This window comes from Channa argus, chromosome 21, assembly GCF_033026475.1.
Source record: "Channa argus isolate prfri chromosome 21, Channa argus male v1.0, whole genome shotgun sequence".
Lineage (NCBI taxonomy): Eukaryota > Metazoa > Chordata > Actinopteri > Anabantiformes > Channidae > Channa > Channa argus.
The window spans coordinates 10846335-10863451 of NC_090217.1; the positions used below are offsets into that span (position 1 = coordinate 10846335).

The 17117-nt window shown below is 39.9% G+C and overlaps 3 protein-coding genes across 3 annotated transcripts in view; 1 reads left to right on the forward strand and 2 right to left on the reverse strand.

Annotated features, from left to right (window-relative positions):
• The window catches only part of gsap (gamma-secretase activating protein), a 29583-nt gene extending 17285 nt beyond the window's left edge, over positions 1-12298 (forward strand). The window contains exons 26-32 of the mRNA XM_067489636.1: positions 647-717; positions 936-1030; positions 3450-3569; positions 7725-7786; positions 9672-9776; positions 10058-10154; positions 10361-12298. Coding sequence (XP_067345737.1) covers positions 647-717; positions 936-1030; positions 3450-3569; positions 7725-7786; positions 9672-9776; positions 10058-10154; positions 10361-10461 — 651 coding nt within the window. The 3' untranslated portion in view covers positions 10462-12298. The remainder of the gene's footprint in view (positions 1-646; positions 718-935; positions 1031-3449; positions 3570-7724; positions 7787-9671; positions 9777-10057; positions 10155-10360) is intronic.
• On the reverse strand, positions 3884-6107 carry LOC137106421 (type-1 angiotensin II receptor-like). Its single transcript, XM_067489638.1, has 2 exons — positions 5566-6107; positions 3884-4867 (listed from the first exon to the last, which is right to left on the reverse strand). The coding sequence occupies exons 1-2, from the start codon at positions 5959-5961 to the stop codon at positions 4334-4336; spliced, it is 930 nt and encodes a 309-aa protein (XP_067345739.1). The 5' UTR covers positions 5962-6107; the 3' UTR covers positions 3884-4333.
• Positions 12299-13366: 1068 nt separating the features above from the next.
• ccdc146 (coiled-coil domain containing 146) overlaps positions 13367-17117 on the reverse strand; it is a 43820-nt gene continuing 40069 nt past the window's right edge. Inside the window, exons 22-23 of the mRNA XM_067489635.1 lie at positions 16287-16409; positions 13367-14981 (exon numbers count right to left, since the gene is read on the reverse strand). Of these exons, the coding sequence (XP_067345736.1) occupies positions 14781-14981; positions 16287-16409 (324 nt within the window). The 3' untranslated portion in view covers positions 13367-14780. The remainder of the gene's footprint in view (positions 14982-16286; positions 16410-17117) is intronic.

Here is a 17117-nt window from a genome sequence, read left to right on the forward strand (position 1 = left end):
TAAGTGAGTTTAGAATAATGTATAAAAATGTATCTAAAATGTATTAAAACATCAAATCTTTAAAGATATAAAACAAAATCCACTAATAAACGTATCATCACATATGTCTTAGACACCTCTCAAACTCCTGGACAAGTCCATTACATAAGTGAAGCTAATTGAAATTCCCACCTCGAGGTCAGAGGAGGACGTAGCAGCCGAGTGTTGGGGGCTGCTGGCCAACGTTTGCGGCTGCTGGCTGTTTCTCATCCTGGTGTGCAGGATGTGAAACAGTCAGATCTTCCTGTTATTCTAAGAGATGACAAAGAAGTCATTCGTGGAAAGAAGGTGTGTGTGGAGCAGGCACGCTTCGGACGAGTCAGCTACACTTGAATGATCCCGGATGCTGACAGACATGTGGTGAAATGGTGTGGGCGCCTCCTGAAACATTCGTTCCTACTGTGCTGCTCTTGTTCAGTGGAAATGAAAATGGGGAAGTAGGAAAAAAAGAGGGAAGTGAGGAGACAAGCGTACAGTACATTTCCATAAAGAAACCCTCATAGCAAAAACATGTGACGTGTAAGTCGTCTTTTTCACACGAGATCGTTGTGTAGTACAACATTCCTGTTCCATGAACACTAATGTGTGTGTCTGTGTGTGTTTTTAGCTGGAGCTCATTAGGCACATGCTGGAGTCAGTCTGGCTGAAGAACAACCTCAACACTCGTGTTTTGTGCTTGTGAGTAAGATCTGTCTCCTTCAAAGTCACGATTTTAACAAACGTAAACAAAGGATGTGTGCTCATCTTCACGCATGTGTGCTTCACACTTCCAGCATCTTTTGGAGTGCGCGTGTCTTACATGTGCAAATGTCAGTGACCTCTCTTCATGTGTATGCTCACCTAATTTAACGCTCCCATCACAATCTTTTCTGTGTGTGTGTGTGTGTGTGTTCCAGGACACAGCGGGGCAGTCCAGCTGAATGGTCAGTTTTTCACTTCATGTTTCGGATCCTGGAAGCCACGAGGGGTCTCTGCCTTCCCCTCCCACCTGGTATCACACACTCAAACCCACACACACACACACACACACATTTTTAGCTGTTTTTATCCAGTCTGTCCCTGTCTCATCCAGAATAACAATGTGTATTTGCACCGAGGGACAACAGGCTCGCTGTCTTCTGTACTAATGTAACCAAAAATATGTTAAACATTAGCATAGTGCAGACATGGGTAAAGCAGGGTTGGAATACATTTTCAATAATTTACATTCATTTTCCAATGTTTGAGGCATAAACCCCCTCTTACACAATCCCATGATTTTAGTCAATTATGAGTTAGAATCTTAAGAGGCAGCAGTGGTTCAGGTCGTAGAGTGGCTGCCTACTGTCCGTAGGGTCATTGGCTCGCAGGTCGACTGCCCCCGGCCATATGACGAAGCATCTCTAGCTAAGACACACCATAACACCAAACTGCCCAACCCCAGTCACAGAGGCTGCACGAGCCAGCGCACATCTAAGTGCTGTTTTCCAGGAAGAGCATTAAATGTAAAAACCTGTGCCGAATAAACAACGTACTGACCACATGATCTGCTGTGGTGACCCTGAGCTTACAAAATAAGCCAAAAGAGAAAGGAGACGAAAAAGATGATTTAGAACCCTAAATTGTGTGAAATTGGGAAAATAATTGAGAAATGGTGTGTAGCAATGGCTGCGCACCCTCAACACAGAGGCTGCAGATGTAAATGTGATAACAGCAGGCATCTCTTGTCTGTTTAGTTTGGTTCATTAAAAGCAAGACAAAAAACACATTGCTGCCAGAAGTACCATTTTGGGTTTATTTTAGTTTTCCATTTTTAGCCATGCCAGCATGCTGGCTCTGTTTCCAATGTTTGAGTTTAAAAAACTAATGGCATTCTAAAAATCCTTAGCAGGACTTCACCACTAATTAGCAAATTTTACATTGCTACTGTAACATGTTAAACTCTGTAACTGTGGTAAACCTTGTGGCTGGCACACAGCACTGTTTTCAATGTGAGCATATTACATCTAAGTGCATCCTTTTACTTTGAAATGACATTTAAAATGACATTTGTTTTTCATCAACATAATATTTGATGCACATTCATTTAGTACAAATGTTCCTTCACCGGCAAAGATAAGAAGTTGGCCAAGGAGTGTCTAATAAAAGCTATAATACATTAACCGATCATACTATTGCAAAGTTTGCATTGCCTTCATGATATTTTCCTGAATAATATTTCCCCTTGTGGCCTTTCTGTCCTCATCCAACCTCTTTAAATTCCCTCTGAGCAGTGTTTGTATCCTTTCAGGTATAATTTTAGCCCTGCCATATACAGCCTTCTTAGACAGCCTCCTTCAAATCTATCCACAGGTTTCCAATAATCTTAAACTCTGAGGGCCGGGAGGGTCATGGTAAAACTTTCACCTTATTCTTTTTAAACCATTCCTGAGTTTGCTTTGCCTTGTCTTTTTGATCACTGTCTTGTTAAAAGACTTCAGTGCCTCTTTGGTTTTTCCCTTTGTGACTGAAGGAAGCCTCAATTTATACTCTTCTGATATTGGGCTGCAGTTATTCTTCCTTCCACTTTATGCAGAGCTCCAGTGCCTAATGCAGACACACACCCCCAAAACATCAGCAAGCCTCCACCGTGTTTTACTGTGGGAATGTCGCTCCTCTTTTTTTCAACTTGGGTCACATCAGAACACGCAACCTAGTTAAAAACTCATTGTCTTGTTCACACACTCGTTAGGATACTCCAAGCATGCTGCTTTATGTCTAAAATAAGAAATCAATTCCTGCAGGCATCTCTCACAAATAATCCAGACTTGTGCAGACTACTTTACTGTGAAAATGTGGACATTAATTCCAGTTGCCTCTAAGGACCCTTTTAAATCTCCTGCTGTTTATTTTTGATTCTTACTTAGCTCTCGAACATGTTTCCTAATGCCCTTTTTCAGTTATTTTCCCTTTCTTCCTCTTCTTGGAAGAGTCTTAGCGTGTCTCTGTTTCTTTCATTTTTTATGTTCTTAAACGTTGGTACGTCCCTAAACACTATGAAACACGTTCATATTACTCTTCAGTTTTATGAAGGTTTACCAGTTTCTTTTTCAGTTCTTTTTCATGACCCCATTGTTTTTGTGCCACTCATCAACCATTTAGTTTCTTTTTTGAAGATAAACACCTGCTTTTACAGATTAATTACCTAGGTTTTATCACAGGGGATGCAAACTTTTGCTCTGTAGTAAATAAAGGAACATTTGTACTAGCTGATTGTAAATTAAATATTATGCTGATGAAATACAAAATGTCTTTGTTTGACTCTTTTTTCTATTTCAGTGTAAAGGGATGCAAAGATTTTCACTCGCATGCCACGTGGCTTTGTTGTAAACTCTTTTAAGAACATCAAAGGGTCTTCCTTCTGAAATATTTTTCACTTTCTGTGTCTCCAGGCTATCACACCCTGTTAGCAGTGTTTGCTGTGCGCTGCCTCCCTCATCACACATTCCTACAGTACATTGACCACGGTTTTCTGCAACTGACTGAAACCTTTGTGTCTCGACTTATGACAGGTACACACACACTCCCGCCCTTTGTATATGTGAAAAGTTTAAAATAATGTAAAAAAAAGTCAAAAAATATAATGATGTGCATACACCGTATCACTGCATGTTACGTTGGTGCAGATTGAAATATGAATCCTGAGGACTTTGTTGATCACCTGTGATATTTCCTTTAGAGCCACCATGATAGTGACATTTGCAGCTGAGTGAAATGTCTCAACAATCACTGGATGGGTTGAATTGATTAAATTTAGTCTGACATTCATGTCCTTCAAACTACACCAACCCTTTTTGTTCCTTTAAATGTTTATCCAAAAGTTAGGTTTTAGCAAATAGCTCCGTTACAAAGCTCTACTTTGCAAGGGACTGGTGAACATGGTAAACATTATTCCCAGGAAACATTACTATGCCACAGCGTTGCCATTTTGAGCATGTAAGCATTTGCCAACATTTTAATATAAGTTTTATTAATTCTTTTATTTTTATCTCCTCTCCTTCAAAAAACCGGAACCGATTTAACAAAAAAATTGTTATCTTCTGTCTTACGCCAGTTGGCCTGCTCACATCACTGCACGCATTGTGTTGTTTTTGTACAAAAATAAAGAACGAACTCGAAGCAGTTTGAAGGTATAATGTAGAATATTATTAACCCGTGCAGCTACTAACAGTCACAGTAATACAATACAATCAGTATTTCACCAACGTGTCTATTAAATCATATTAACACAAATAAGTTAAAAATTTAAATCTATGATGCAGAGATCATTTTAGGACTAGTCATTAAGAAGAGGGTTCTTTCTCTTGCTGTGCCGAGAGGCAAAGAAATACAGGAATGGATTCAGACAGTGATTGTAAAAGTAAAAACATTCCAGAAATGTCAACATCTTACTAACGTGAAGCATTTCTTTTGACTCTGTGACACGTGCAGCAACATTAAACAAGCGTAAAACGAGAGGAAAAAAGGCGACAAACAGAGAGACCGCAATGATTCGAATGAAAAGTTTGGTAACTCGAGGTTGTTTTTTATCAGGCATTTGAGTTTTTTTGACACCTTTGACAAGTAGCAGGTAGACAGACAACAATACTAGATAGCTGCAAACTGTAAAGGAGATGTAGACCACTTCCAGCACTGGTGTAATCCTTTGATGGCTACAGCAATTATTGTCTGTCTGCTCCGTTGTGAAATTAGCATTTCTTTGTAAAAACGCTGCTGGAAGAGCCATCAGGGCTCCGAGCATCCACACAGAAAACAGTAAAATCCGCTGCCATGTCCGGTGCACCTTGGCCCACTTCTCAGGGTGAAGAACCTGCCAAATGAAATGGATATTTTCAATCACTTTGATAACTCCCTAGCACAACAGCATCAGACTGGCAAACAGCAGGTTTAGCAGATTTACAACAGGATTATTCTGATACTGTCTGTAATCATAACCTTGTCCAAATGTTGCATTAATATGTATATTGATCTTCTAACTCGACTAGAATTTGTTTATTTTTTTTTTTGCATATCTAATAGTGGCACTAAAAGAAAAAGTTGTGTATCATTTGCAAACTGACACTTGTTTCAGCTGTACATTAGTGATCTGCAGTGATACTAGGATTACCAGGATACAACACATACTGTTGTTTTATCAGCTTGTGTGGTTTCAAGTCAGGATGGGTTTGATAAATGGAACAGGAGGCATTATGGTACATCAGCTTAATTGTTTAGATGAATATTCTAAGTAGGAACTGTATTCCTCCAAATACAGTTTCCAAATTAAGTTTCAGCTCTTCTCTTACTCTTGTTAGACTAGTACGTTACCATTTCTCTATGTCTCATCTGGATCCCTGGCATCCTAACATCTGCTCTGTATCAGCTGCTATGAGAAACAGTCATCAGAAAAAACACAGTGATGACCTTTTTACTCACTTTTGGATGCCACTGCCTCAAACAAAATCCCTAGTGCTTATTTATTTACCTCCAAGTGATAAAACCTTGGAAAAATGTGGGATAGTTACATACCTGGTAGTACCTCTGAAGGCTTATCAGCACCAGAATGTTTAAGTCAGAGGTGATGCAGAAAAAGAAGAAGAAAAAAAGAAGCTGACAGGCTCCACCTGTCAGACATAATTCACTGTAAAAAACGGCCATGCCAAAAGGCAAGCAGAGCAGGCAGACGAAGTCCGACAGAGCCAGGTTGAAGAAGAGGCGCTGTGACATGGAGGAGCCTCGCAGACGCCGACTGAGTTTTAGTATCACGGTGATGTTAGCAGGGATACCGAGCAGGCAGCTGACTGCAATAACCACACCAGCAATGATATGCCAGATTCGCAGGTCAGAGGTCAGAGACAATCCTGGGGTGGTGGATTTTAGGGCCGGGGAGAAAGTGGTGTTGGAGCTTGCATCTGTGTCTGTCATTGTTGAGAGAGAATGAAGAAGTTGAAGAAGTGATGAGATGTGTCCCCTTGCAACAAGGTCAGGTTGTGTGACCTGATATCTGTTTGTGTAAAGCACTAACCTACACTGGATGTATGTTAACCCACACTCTAGTGGTCTGTGGTATAATTCGTTCTATTTGGGTGGGAGAGGCGGTACTCTTCATCAATAGAAGCAGACGGGCCACAATCATTTGCATTAATCATTGATCTGATGTGTGATGAGCAACTGTACAAAATAGTCAATTCTGGAATTGTTTGTTGTTGGTGCTAGACACAAGATATTTGTATTAGCAAAGTAACTAAGCCCTGTTGGTCTGGACATGAATAAATTCTCACTGCTGGATGGGTTTCCAACAATTTTCTACTTTCATTGAACATTTTAATCATCAATTCTTTTGAGTTGCTCAACGTAATATATTTTTAGCATCACTGCAACTGCCCAGATGGCTCTATACCTGTAATGAACTACTTAATGAAACCCCCCCGAACCCACAGGACAGCAAATGTCACAAACATCTGTGAACAGCATCACAGTAGCATGGAGCCCCATAGAGCTCAATATACAAAAGAAACAATGGACATATTTATATTTGCACTGTTTTTTCATGGGATTTAGTTTTATAATATCCTATTCAGTGGTGTAATGATTATTCCACCTATACATGCTGATGGGATGGCAAGAAGGGCTGTTGCTGAAGAATAATGTAAAAACAGGGCACAGCATGGGGCATGGTGGCAGGATGCTACATGACTTCACTGATTGTGTGACGGTTTCAGTTTCTCAAGTGAAATGGAGCAGTTTTTTCCCCCGCTCGTTTCATGTTTTCGTCACGTCCACAGAGAGGTCAGGGGTTAGGGCTAACTACCACGGGATTCAGGGCTTTACTCAAAGATGTCGTGTTTAAAGTGGATATCACAGCATGGAAAGTACATTGTTTACAACCCGACGACTTGGCACTGAGAACAGTACCATAAGGCCTGGCCTTGCTCATCACTCTTGATCTTCTGGTTTACATGATTTTTTTATTTTATTTCCTCATGAACAGAACAAAGATCCTAGAAGATGAAAAGATTATTTTTAAAAGCCGGAGTCCAAATGGTTTGGTATTTCAAAGTGCAAGAAAAGGATTCTTCAGCACTTTGAAGTGAGAGGGTTCATGCATCACCTCTCATAGATAAATCAAATTCCCATATATCTACTTAAAATTGAACTTCTTCTACTCAGGGTAACAGGCCCGACAGATGTGCAGCTACTGCTTCATTACAAACACATACAAACATGTTGTCAAAAGCCTGGAAGCTACACACTAGTGCTAACATACTCACAATGACAACACGCTGATGTTAGGATGCATAATGGCAAGCGTGTGCACAGCTTGGTGACAAGTGCAGCTGAGGCTGAGGAGAAGCCCATTAGCTTTCCATCCACATTTTGAGCAGCAAGTTGAGGCAGTTCCTACACTTCTCACAATTATTTCGACCACCTGGGAGTCACTCAGGCTCGAAGGACGTCAACTATAAAAGGAGGAATTTACGCATGGCCTCTTTGATGACTTTATTTGCATTTAGTTTTACCAGCAGTCTTTCTAGAAAATAGTGAGTGGCTCTTACATCATTTTTCCATTCCAAGCATTTTTAATTATTACTACATTCACATTGTGTGACGTGGTTTTATTTGTCCTCCCATGTCAGATTCATTTTAGTGATTAGCACCATTTCTCTGCCTTTTTCCTGTCTCTTCAGATTTGGACAACAGTGATGCCAACGAGAGACTGAAGTTCAGCGTACTTAAGAGACTTCCTCAGGTACTTCTCTCTGAATGTGTGTGGCCGAACAAAGTTGTGTATGCCGGGTGAGGAAAAGAGTTGATTTGATGAGATGGGGAAGATTAAAGGAAAATGAAAAGTATTACTTTTAAAATCTGAAAAAAAAACAAAAACAACTTTCAGCACCAGCCTTCTAAATGAGGACTTGTTGAATGAACGAACCTGGAGGACAGAGCTGACGCACAAAGTCCATGGCCTGAGTGTGAGGATTAAACAAGGAGTAAAACAACACACGATGCCATTATAATACCATCTATTATTGAAGTGGAAGTTTTGATCTTTCCTCCAACGGTTCTCTCCCCAAACCCCATTCTGGTCCTATTAAGGGTTTGAAGTTATTTTTGGTCTCATCTCCCTCAAGCCCCCCTCAAGCCAGTCACACAGCTATTGTGTAACTGGCGTGTGTGTATGTCTGTGGGGTGGGGAGAGGGGTTGTGTAGGTAGTTATCTACTTAGTCTGGCTATGTTAACTGTTGTGTAACTTCCATGTGATCCTGTTTGGGCACAGTACAGTATATTTCTTTTGTAGTTGTGTGTGTGTGTGTGTGTGTGTGTGTTCCGTCCGCATTGTGATCAGAGGAATGTTGAGTGTTTTGTGTCTCTGCTGTGTTTCCTGCCCGTCAGACCTTTGTTGGGTGAGTTTGGCAGGCAGGAGAGGTTTAGCGCATGAACACCCATCGAGCTAGAAAACAGGAGATGCTGGCAGACTGTGGGAGATGTGTATCTCGACTAAAACCAGCACATCCATAATTCTCGTTAATGTGTTGGAAAATCTGTAAAGTTTCATATTGTACTTCACATTTCTACAATAACAGCTTAACAGGGGATCAGGAGCATGTCAGCACATATTGTTTTATTCAGAGCTTGGAAACTTAATACCCAGGTTAAGGTTAAGTACTTAACTAAAAAGGTGAAAGTATCACTTCTAAAGTACAATACAAGGTTCTAAAATGCTTTTAAGTTCAACAGTATGTGTACTTCACCTTAGTCCTTTGAGTCTAGTCTAGATTTAATCCTTGTGCCTCACAGATAGTTTCTGCAGAAATCTAAAGTGCTCAGGGCTTGTTACGTTTAACATACAGATACAAGGAGAGAGCAACTTCCATAAAACCTCATTTTTAAAAATTTCATTTGAAAACTCATCCAACATTAATTTACCTTCTATTCAGAAATGTACCCTTTAGTTAGTAGCATTAAAAAAATAGTAACCACTGGGGGCTACACACCGGTGAAACAAAACATTTTTAAAACATTTGCTTTAAACTGCAAAAAACACTTTCCAAGGTGAAAAAGAAAACTACAGAGAAAACTTTGTAGAAATTTTAAAAATGAGGCCCGACACTCTGTGTGAAACAGAAAACAGCACATCTAGTAAAAGTAGAGCAAATTTTAACCTTTAGGTTTCCTGTTAATAAATATTCCACTTGTATCTTCCCACCTCTGCCACAAGAACAGTCACTGACAAGATGCAGCTGCTCTGTATCCACTTGGCAGCAGGATTGAAACAGGACAGAGAGCAGCCTCATAAAAAGCTGCATCCTTTCATTTTGTCACTCACACCTGTAGTCTCTGTTTGTCTAAGTGTTATTTATTACTGCAGTTTGCATTGCACAGCACTGAAAAATAGAATTTTTCAAAAATTCCTCATTTGCAGTCAACTCCACAATAGTGGTTTCGAGTTTTGCTTGGCACAATAGAAAAGGACAGATGTTCGTGTTCTCCAAGTATGATTGTTTTTTTTGGTCACAATATGAGCTACATGCCTAAAATGTAAACTCTGTTGCTTTTGTGTGTGTGTGTGTGTGTGTGTGTGTGTGTGTGTGTGTGTGTGTGTGTGTGTGTGTGTGTGTGTGTGTGTGTGTAGCCTATGGAGCAGAGGATTTACCATATATGGGATCATCCTGTCAGTTCAGCATCAATCTCCAGAAATTATGTCAGGACTCTGCTGGAGAAACACAACAGAAACAAGGTAACACAGCACAAATGCTGCAAATGCTATGGGACAAATCTCCTTCAAAGGGTCTTATCCTATTACGACAGTGACCCCAGCTGCAGGTAACACAGTATCTGTAAGATTATTGGTTCAGACTGATGGGACCTCCCATGATGACAGATGAAAATTTAAGTGCAAATGAAGGAATGTGAATGTATTTTCTGGATTTGCTGCGGATTTATCTTGACTGTGAGTATCTTGGAAAAATAACAAAACTGCTGCAGAATTCACATTTGTGTTTTTGTTTTCTTCCTCAGGGATTTGGATCCATGAGCAGAGACAAGTCCAGCTTTAGACCTGAGTTTTTGCCTCTTACCTACCTGGCAAAAATACTCTCTGATATAGAGGAACAAGGTACTGTGTGTGTGTGTGTGTGTATCCCCTCAGGTTTAGATACAGTACAGAGGTCTTTGGAGGATTAAGGCATGGATGTGTGTGCTTGCTTGGTCAAAATGCAGCAGTCTCCATCACGATGCAGCAAGGAAGGAAGTGTGTGTATGTGCAGTTATATCCTCCATAATAAGCTGCATCTCTCTGTATCTCCTCTTCCTGTGTTCTAGCTCCGAACCCATTTGAGGAGCAAGAAAACGTGGATGCCAGATTTGTGGAAGAGACAGCTCTGAAGCAGACGCTGGTGCTGCTGGGCTTTGAGGAAAAGTGAAGAATGGGGAGACAGGCGGGAGGGGCCGGAGAGAGGACTGATGGATCGAGGGAGAAACAGATGAGGGGGAAAATGTGTTTGAGAGAACAGTCATCATTGACTGGGCCTCGAGGACAAGGAGCGGATGGATGGATGATGGAGGGCAAGACGTGAAAGATGAATGGAGAGATTGAAAGGCAGAGCGCTCATAAACAAGCTCTCACTGTTTGAAGCCAAATCAGGGTGGGGACGCAGGGACAGACAGATGGAGACGCCCTGGAGTGAGAGATGGAGGGAAGAGCAAGAGGCTGAGAAAGAGTCACCCTGTTTTTAACATCTCTCCATAAACACTTGGTTCGGAGCGTGTGGTTGCCTGAGAACAGGACCAGAGCTTCAGCTAGTTCAATTTCTGGAAACATGGCTTTAAAATATTTATTGAAAATCAATAACTACAGGCAGCTGTTTATATTAACTCAAATTCTATCGCGGCATCAATTCTTTCATGTGCCCTGACAACTTCTCTACTTTTGCACAATTTATGAACATCAATGTTTAACCCTGTGCACAGTATTTATAAATCACACACACTCGTTTATTCTCCCGTGCTTCCTGTTAATGCCACTGCACCCCATCAGCTTGATTACATGCTGACAGACAGACAGACTGACTGCTTTGACACAGTCCGTCCCCGGCTGCTGTGAGTCTTTTCACTATGAAGACGATAATATGCAAGTAAAACCAGTCAGACTGACAGTGTGATGATTTAACACCTTGTTGATCTTGGAAACTGAATGTATAAATGACTTTAAGCATCATCTAAATGAGGAGATTATGAGCAGAGCAGCACAAACGAAGGACTAGACTGAGATGGATTAAACAAAAGGGGCTAAAACCTGAAGCCATGGAGGGATTATGAGAGCATAGACCCCCCAAGTACAGACAGGGGAATGGCCCCCACCCTTTTTTTTGGTTTGAGTACAATATATCTGGGGTAATTTCACATTTGTTTTTGGATTTTTTCTGTCTGTTTTTTACGTGTATGTGTATTTTGTGTCAATTTTATGTCATTTTGTACATATTTTTTGTGATTTTGTGTCTGTGCTTTGACATTTTGTGTCTGATTTATGTAGTTTAGTTCCTGTTTTTGATCATTTTGTGTGGTATTTTTTTGGTCTGGCTTGGTTTAGTTTTTTTTTCTTTTTAGATTTGGTGTCTTTTATAGTGAACTTGTGTCTGTTTTGTACTTCTAGCTTAGGAAATAACAAGTAAACAAGATTATGAATCTGACCATAAACTTGATTCCAGTTTCAGCACGTTCGTTTGATTCGCTTTGCGCTCTTTAGTACCAAGGAAGCATTGGTTCCACACTTTAAAAAAGTGCAGCTGTAATTTAAAGTTTGTTTAGCATTTGTTATTTAAAATTTATTCAAAACACGTTGAGAAAAAGCAGTCTGCTGGCCACAGAAAGAGGAAGGGCCCCACCTTTTTTTTCTGGTTATCTTGTGCCTGTTTGGTCATTTGTTTCTAGTTTTACTAAGTTTGTACCTCACTGAGATAACTCTAGGTTGTTCAGTTTTGTTTCTCTTTCTGTCCTTTATTTCTATTTCAAACATGAAATATGAACAGCAATGTTGGATCTTGACTTATAGGCCTTCTGACTTTTTGGGCCCCTGGGCCTGTGTCTAATAGGTGCATTCAGCAATCCAACCATGAGTCTGGCAGCACTGCAGGCATATTCCCTTTTATTTATTTTTGTTTTTTTTGTTTGGTGAGGCCAACTTTCGAGTCAGACAAGGCCAAATTCAGGGTTTAGAAGGCTTGTTGCTAGTTTTTACTGTTCAGAAATGTTGCTATGTGTGACTCACAGGGTAGTAAGCTCTCGTTTCTTACATAAGCTGATGATTGTAACTTGTATGTTGTAACTTCAGATTAATACAGGAGGAAATGAGAAAAAAAACTTATTTGTACAGCACAATGCAAAATCATTCCCAAGATGCTTTACTAATCATATTATCAAATGACACAGTATATGGGTTAATAAAGTAATAAAGTAACTAAAATAAAAATAGGACCCGAATCAGTCTGCGCACATTCACACACAAATGTTTGGTTTGCATAATGTGGCCGTGTGCCCTAAATTATGACTAAGTCTTTACTGTCAGTGAAGAAATTCTTTGGTAGTGGTGGCAATGTGTTTGTTTGTGTGGCACCATGCACAGCATGTAAATCTAAACTCTGTTATTTACATCTGTTGTGCTTTGACAAATTACAGAATATCAGAAAAAGGGACATAATTGTAATTTGATTTTATGTTTACACAAAAAAGTTTCTAAAATGAATTATCATTAAAGAGGTATTTTTTAAACTGTATCTTTTTCTTTTATTGCCACAGTTTTGAACAACATGATGTACACAGAATCTTTGTCACAGCAGTTTAGCTCTTGGCTCCCTTTACTTTTAAAAATGTTTCTTTGAATCCTAAAAACCTATGTTCCAGTTACACTGTGGAGCCTTTAAGAAGTTAAGAAATGACAAGTGAAAGTAATCGCTCAGATTCTTGAGAATGTTTGAGTGTTTTACAAATTTGCACTACAGCTAGGAAACAATCTCCATTACACATGTTGAGTCACATTTACTGAACAACACTTTTACGTGCTTGTATTACAACATTCAGATGAACACAGAATGATCATATTTCCTCTGCTCGTGACAGTTTGCTTCACGTTAATTCTTCAGTACAACACCAAACTGCTCATTTCCCCCCATTTAAATGCCTCCCACACTCTTTGTTATGCAGCCAGTGTTACGTATCTGACTACTAAGCACAAAGAGTTGGTAGCTGGGTTAATGTGACAGCTCTCAACATCAGCTTGCAATGGATGATCACACGAACACACACACACACACATCACATCAACTTGTGGACTAATCAAACTAAACCGGTTTGAACTTCTAAAGACAGATTCATGTCATGTCTAAATTATTTTTGCCTGACTTCATCAACACCAAACGTTAATTATTTAAACTGTTTTCTTTTACTAAAAACATTTAGTCATTACTTTGTGTTCTTTCCTTTACTTGTGTTACTAGTGTGTATTACAAACCATGGCAACACACTGTGGCTACAGTGTAAGATATTTGGACATTTCTCTTCTAAAGACAAATATGTTGATATGCATTTGGTTTCTGTTTGGGTTTGAGCTGAGCTAATGAGAAACTGTGCAAATACAGAATTAGTTTGGAGTCACTGGAGTCAGTGTACACATTAATGCCCCTTCTTGAACTTGGTTGTCAATCATGCTAAAATCAGCAAATAAAACCACTTCCAACAAATGTTTTAAAACTTCAGAGACTAGCGACTTTGTTTTTGGTCTCCACTCACCAACTCTGAACTCGCTATCCAATCTACAGCTCCACTTTTATCTGTTTTCCCCTTTGACTCCCTTCTGCCTGCCGTCGCTTGTTCCTCTTCATTTAAAATTTCCATCTGTCATTCTCTATGCTCTTTCATCGCCTGATATTCCTTACTCTATATTTACATTCACCATTTCAGCATTTAAGCAGGCAAACTTACCCTAGCTTTCAGCTTGCTTAATCCATTCATCAGCTACAAGATTGTGTTCTGAGTGAAATGGAATTATGAATTATTCCAGTGTCCTAGAGAAATAATTAATTTTTAAGATATAGCTAGTTAGACAATATTGGTGTGTTGCTAGGATCCAGAAATAAATATATTGGTGGATGTTATGCAACTAATTTTATCCCCCTGTGTCCCTTCCACTCTTCCACGGTATTTAGTGTTACTGCAAGCAAAGTGTAAACAGGCTTTTGCCAGTAAATAAAAAAAGGAAACAAAATCACAAGCAGATGCAGCCCACAAGAACTCACTCACACGATAAAACAGCAGTGGTATGCCGTAGAAAGGGGAACACAAACATACACAAGAAGCAGAGAGGAGCAATTAGAGAACTGTGGAGAGTGTGTATAGAGTGTGGAGAGAGTGTAGAGAGTGTGAACCATGTGGATTTAGACCCAAACCAACACCCATGAAAAAACTTAGGGATATTCGACTTTGGAGTGAAATTTATTGAAAATGTCAAAAGTTCATGCTACAGTGATATTATATCATGAAAGTAGGGCATTTAAGTAGAAACATGGAATGATAATTTTTTCATCAACTTGTCAGAGAACACCACGCTATGCAATAAGCATTTAATCGTTTAGAGAAGGTCAAATTACCTTCACCTGTAAAGGTTGTAGTGGATTTTAGGTGCATTCTGTTATTTGACCCAAAAGTGGAATATCCCTAACTTTTTGTGAGGAGTGTATATATATTGTTTTTATATCTCTAAAGGTTTCACTGTTGGTTTGCGGAAGTGTCTTATGTTAACTCCTGGTTGGGAAGGTTTGAAGGGAGCATGGGCTCCGTAGGGTTTGGGCAGAGGTAGCGAGTCTGCCTGGGGGATGTAGGCATCGGGACGGATTTCAGCTGTGGTGTACTGTCCATTTGGCAACTGGTTCCACTCCTCTTCCTCAGCCAACTACACACACACACACACACACACACACAAGAGGAAGTTTGAGGATTATTCGATGTAAGCCTACATGACCTTGGACTAAATAGTTCAAATTTAATTATCCTGAATTTTAATCATGAAAATTTCATAATTATTTCTAGTTGTATTTTGTAATATCTCAACACAATTTTTTCCTTCTGCGACTGAAAATACACATTAGTAAGATTGCTGTTTATAGAGATGCTCCGCAGCATGTGGAGCAATCCAGAAAGGAGTTCACAGTACTCAGGACACAGTACTTGTTCATTTAAGTGACTGACAGGTTATCGTGCACCGATGACACCAGCAGTGCAGATCAGTGCAAATGAAAGCTGAAGAGTTAAAAAGCAAATGGTAACTGTGGTGAATTTTAAAATGGGTCACAGTCACAATCTAAACAACTGAATTATGAAACTCACCCTCTATGATGGTAACTCCGTTGACTGTGGCTACAAATATTTTCCCTCTTAAATAAAACTAAAATACAGCAGAAAACTAATTGTGATTGATAAAATTGATTTAGCCCAATGTGTCGAACAGAACATTACGAACAGAAGGAAAAAAAAACCTTCCATTGTACACACGCCCTTATGACACTACAGTCCCCTTTTTGACTTTCACCCAACAACAGCATGCTAATGAACTGTGCCTAAATCTCACTGGGACTTCAAAGAGATGGTGATTTTTCTCATGCATATGAACAGTTTATCCCCTGGCATGTGATCTGAGGAGAGCACACAAAACAAAAAATGATGGCACTGAATGTCAAAAAACCAAACAAACAACAACAAAACTACTAAATAAACAGGAAAAATATATTACTCCTTCAATTAGATAACCAAAAACATTACACTTTCTGCAGGTTTCTTCCTAGCTGAGTATTGTATGTTTTTGGGCCTGGGGCTGGAATAGAGAGAATACGGATCAGTATGACAACAGACAGGCTGCAGACAGCTGGAGTGGTTTCAGACACAACACAGGGCTGTATGGGTGTCTTTCTCGTGTAGACAGGCTCTATTTCTGTTTGGCCTTTTTGTCTTGGTTTAGTGCGTGTGGGGAAAACATCTCTAGTTCCTGTCTAGTCTCTAGTGTGTGGGGAGTGTCCACAGTGTGCATTTTCAGGTGTACAGCAGCACTTTTGTCCTTCAGTATTGATTCCTTCACAGCATCATGTCTCTACTTCACTTCTTTTCCTTTTTGTCGCTTTATCTTCTTTTCTTGCCCCTAAGTCCTTTAATCAATTCCTGACCAGTGCTCTCTGTGTGTGTGTGTCTGTATATGTTTCTTTACCCTCTCTCTCTCCTCTTTGTCCCTCTGCCTCCTCTTCTTGTCTCGGAGCATCCTTTTCCACTCCTCCTCTATCTCAGGGCAGGGTGGCAGGCCCTCTTCCAGCTGCCGCTGGCACCTGTCCATCTGCAAACACACAGTGGTGGGAGGAGTGTGAGAAGAATTCACTTTGTATTCATTTCACACGGTCCACTCTGTAGTCTCCTGCCTCGATTCATTTCTAACTGTGCGCAAAAACAGATGATCGCATTAGTGTCAGGATTTGGGCGAAGTTATGCCTCTGCATTTTCTGCTGTCTGCTGCGCGCTGCAGGCATACATCAGCTGCAGGGGTTCTTCAGGTTATTAACACACATCTCTTGAAATAAGTCATGTGGGAAATTCTCATTCATTTTTAGTAGTTTCTTTTTTTATAGTGACATAATGCAGTGAGCATAAGACCTGTGCATCAAATGTCAACAATGGAGCACGTTCTTGTTGCTATAGTTACATAAATTACTGACAGATTTGAGAGTAAAGATAGAGAGGCTGAAAATTTCCTCCGTTGTGTGTTTCATTGTGTTTCACATTTCATTTTCTTCTTTACAACATCCTTGAAGAAAGGATCTTTTTGCTTAGCATCTGTTGGTTTTTGTTGTAATTTCTTGCTGTCTCCTGTTGACAATATTTTATCTTCATGAGCCCCTCTCTGTGTTTTCCCCTTGATTTATTTTACTGTGCAAAAAAGCAAAGTAATAGCTTTGAGGTGAAAGATGAGACACAGTAAGAAATTATTTTTGAGACACTTTGCTCTCTTCGATCGCGGTCAGTGGGGAGTGACTCGAATAATGGGAAA

Bases quoted from the DNA above. Each gene is read 5' to 3' on its own strand.
- LOC137106421 (XM_067489638.1), bottom strand. From the start codon at position 5,961: ATGACAGACACAGATGCAAGCTCCAACACCACTTTCTCCCCGGCCCTA. The intron at 4,868-5,565 runs GTATGTAACTAT...TTCATTTGGCAG, and splicing joins GCCTTCAGAGGTACTACCAG to GTTCTTCACCCTGAGAAGTG.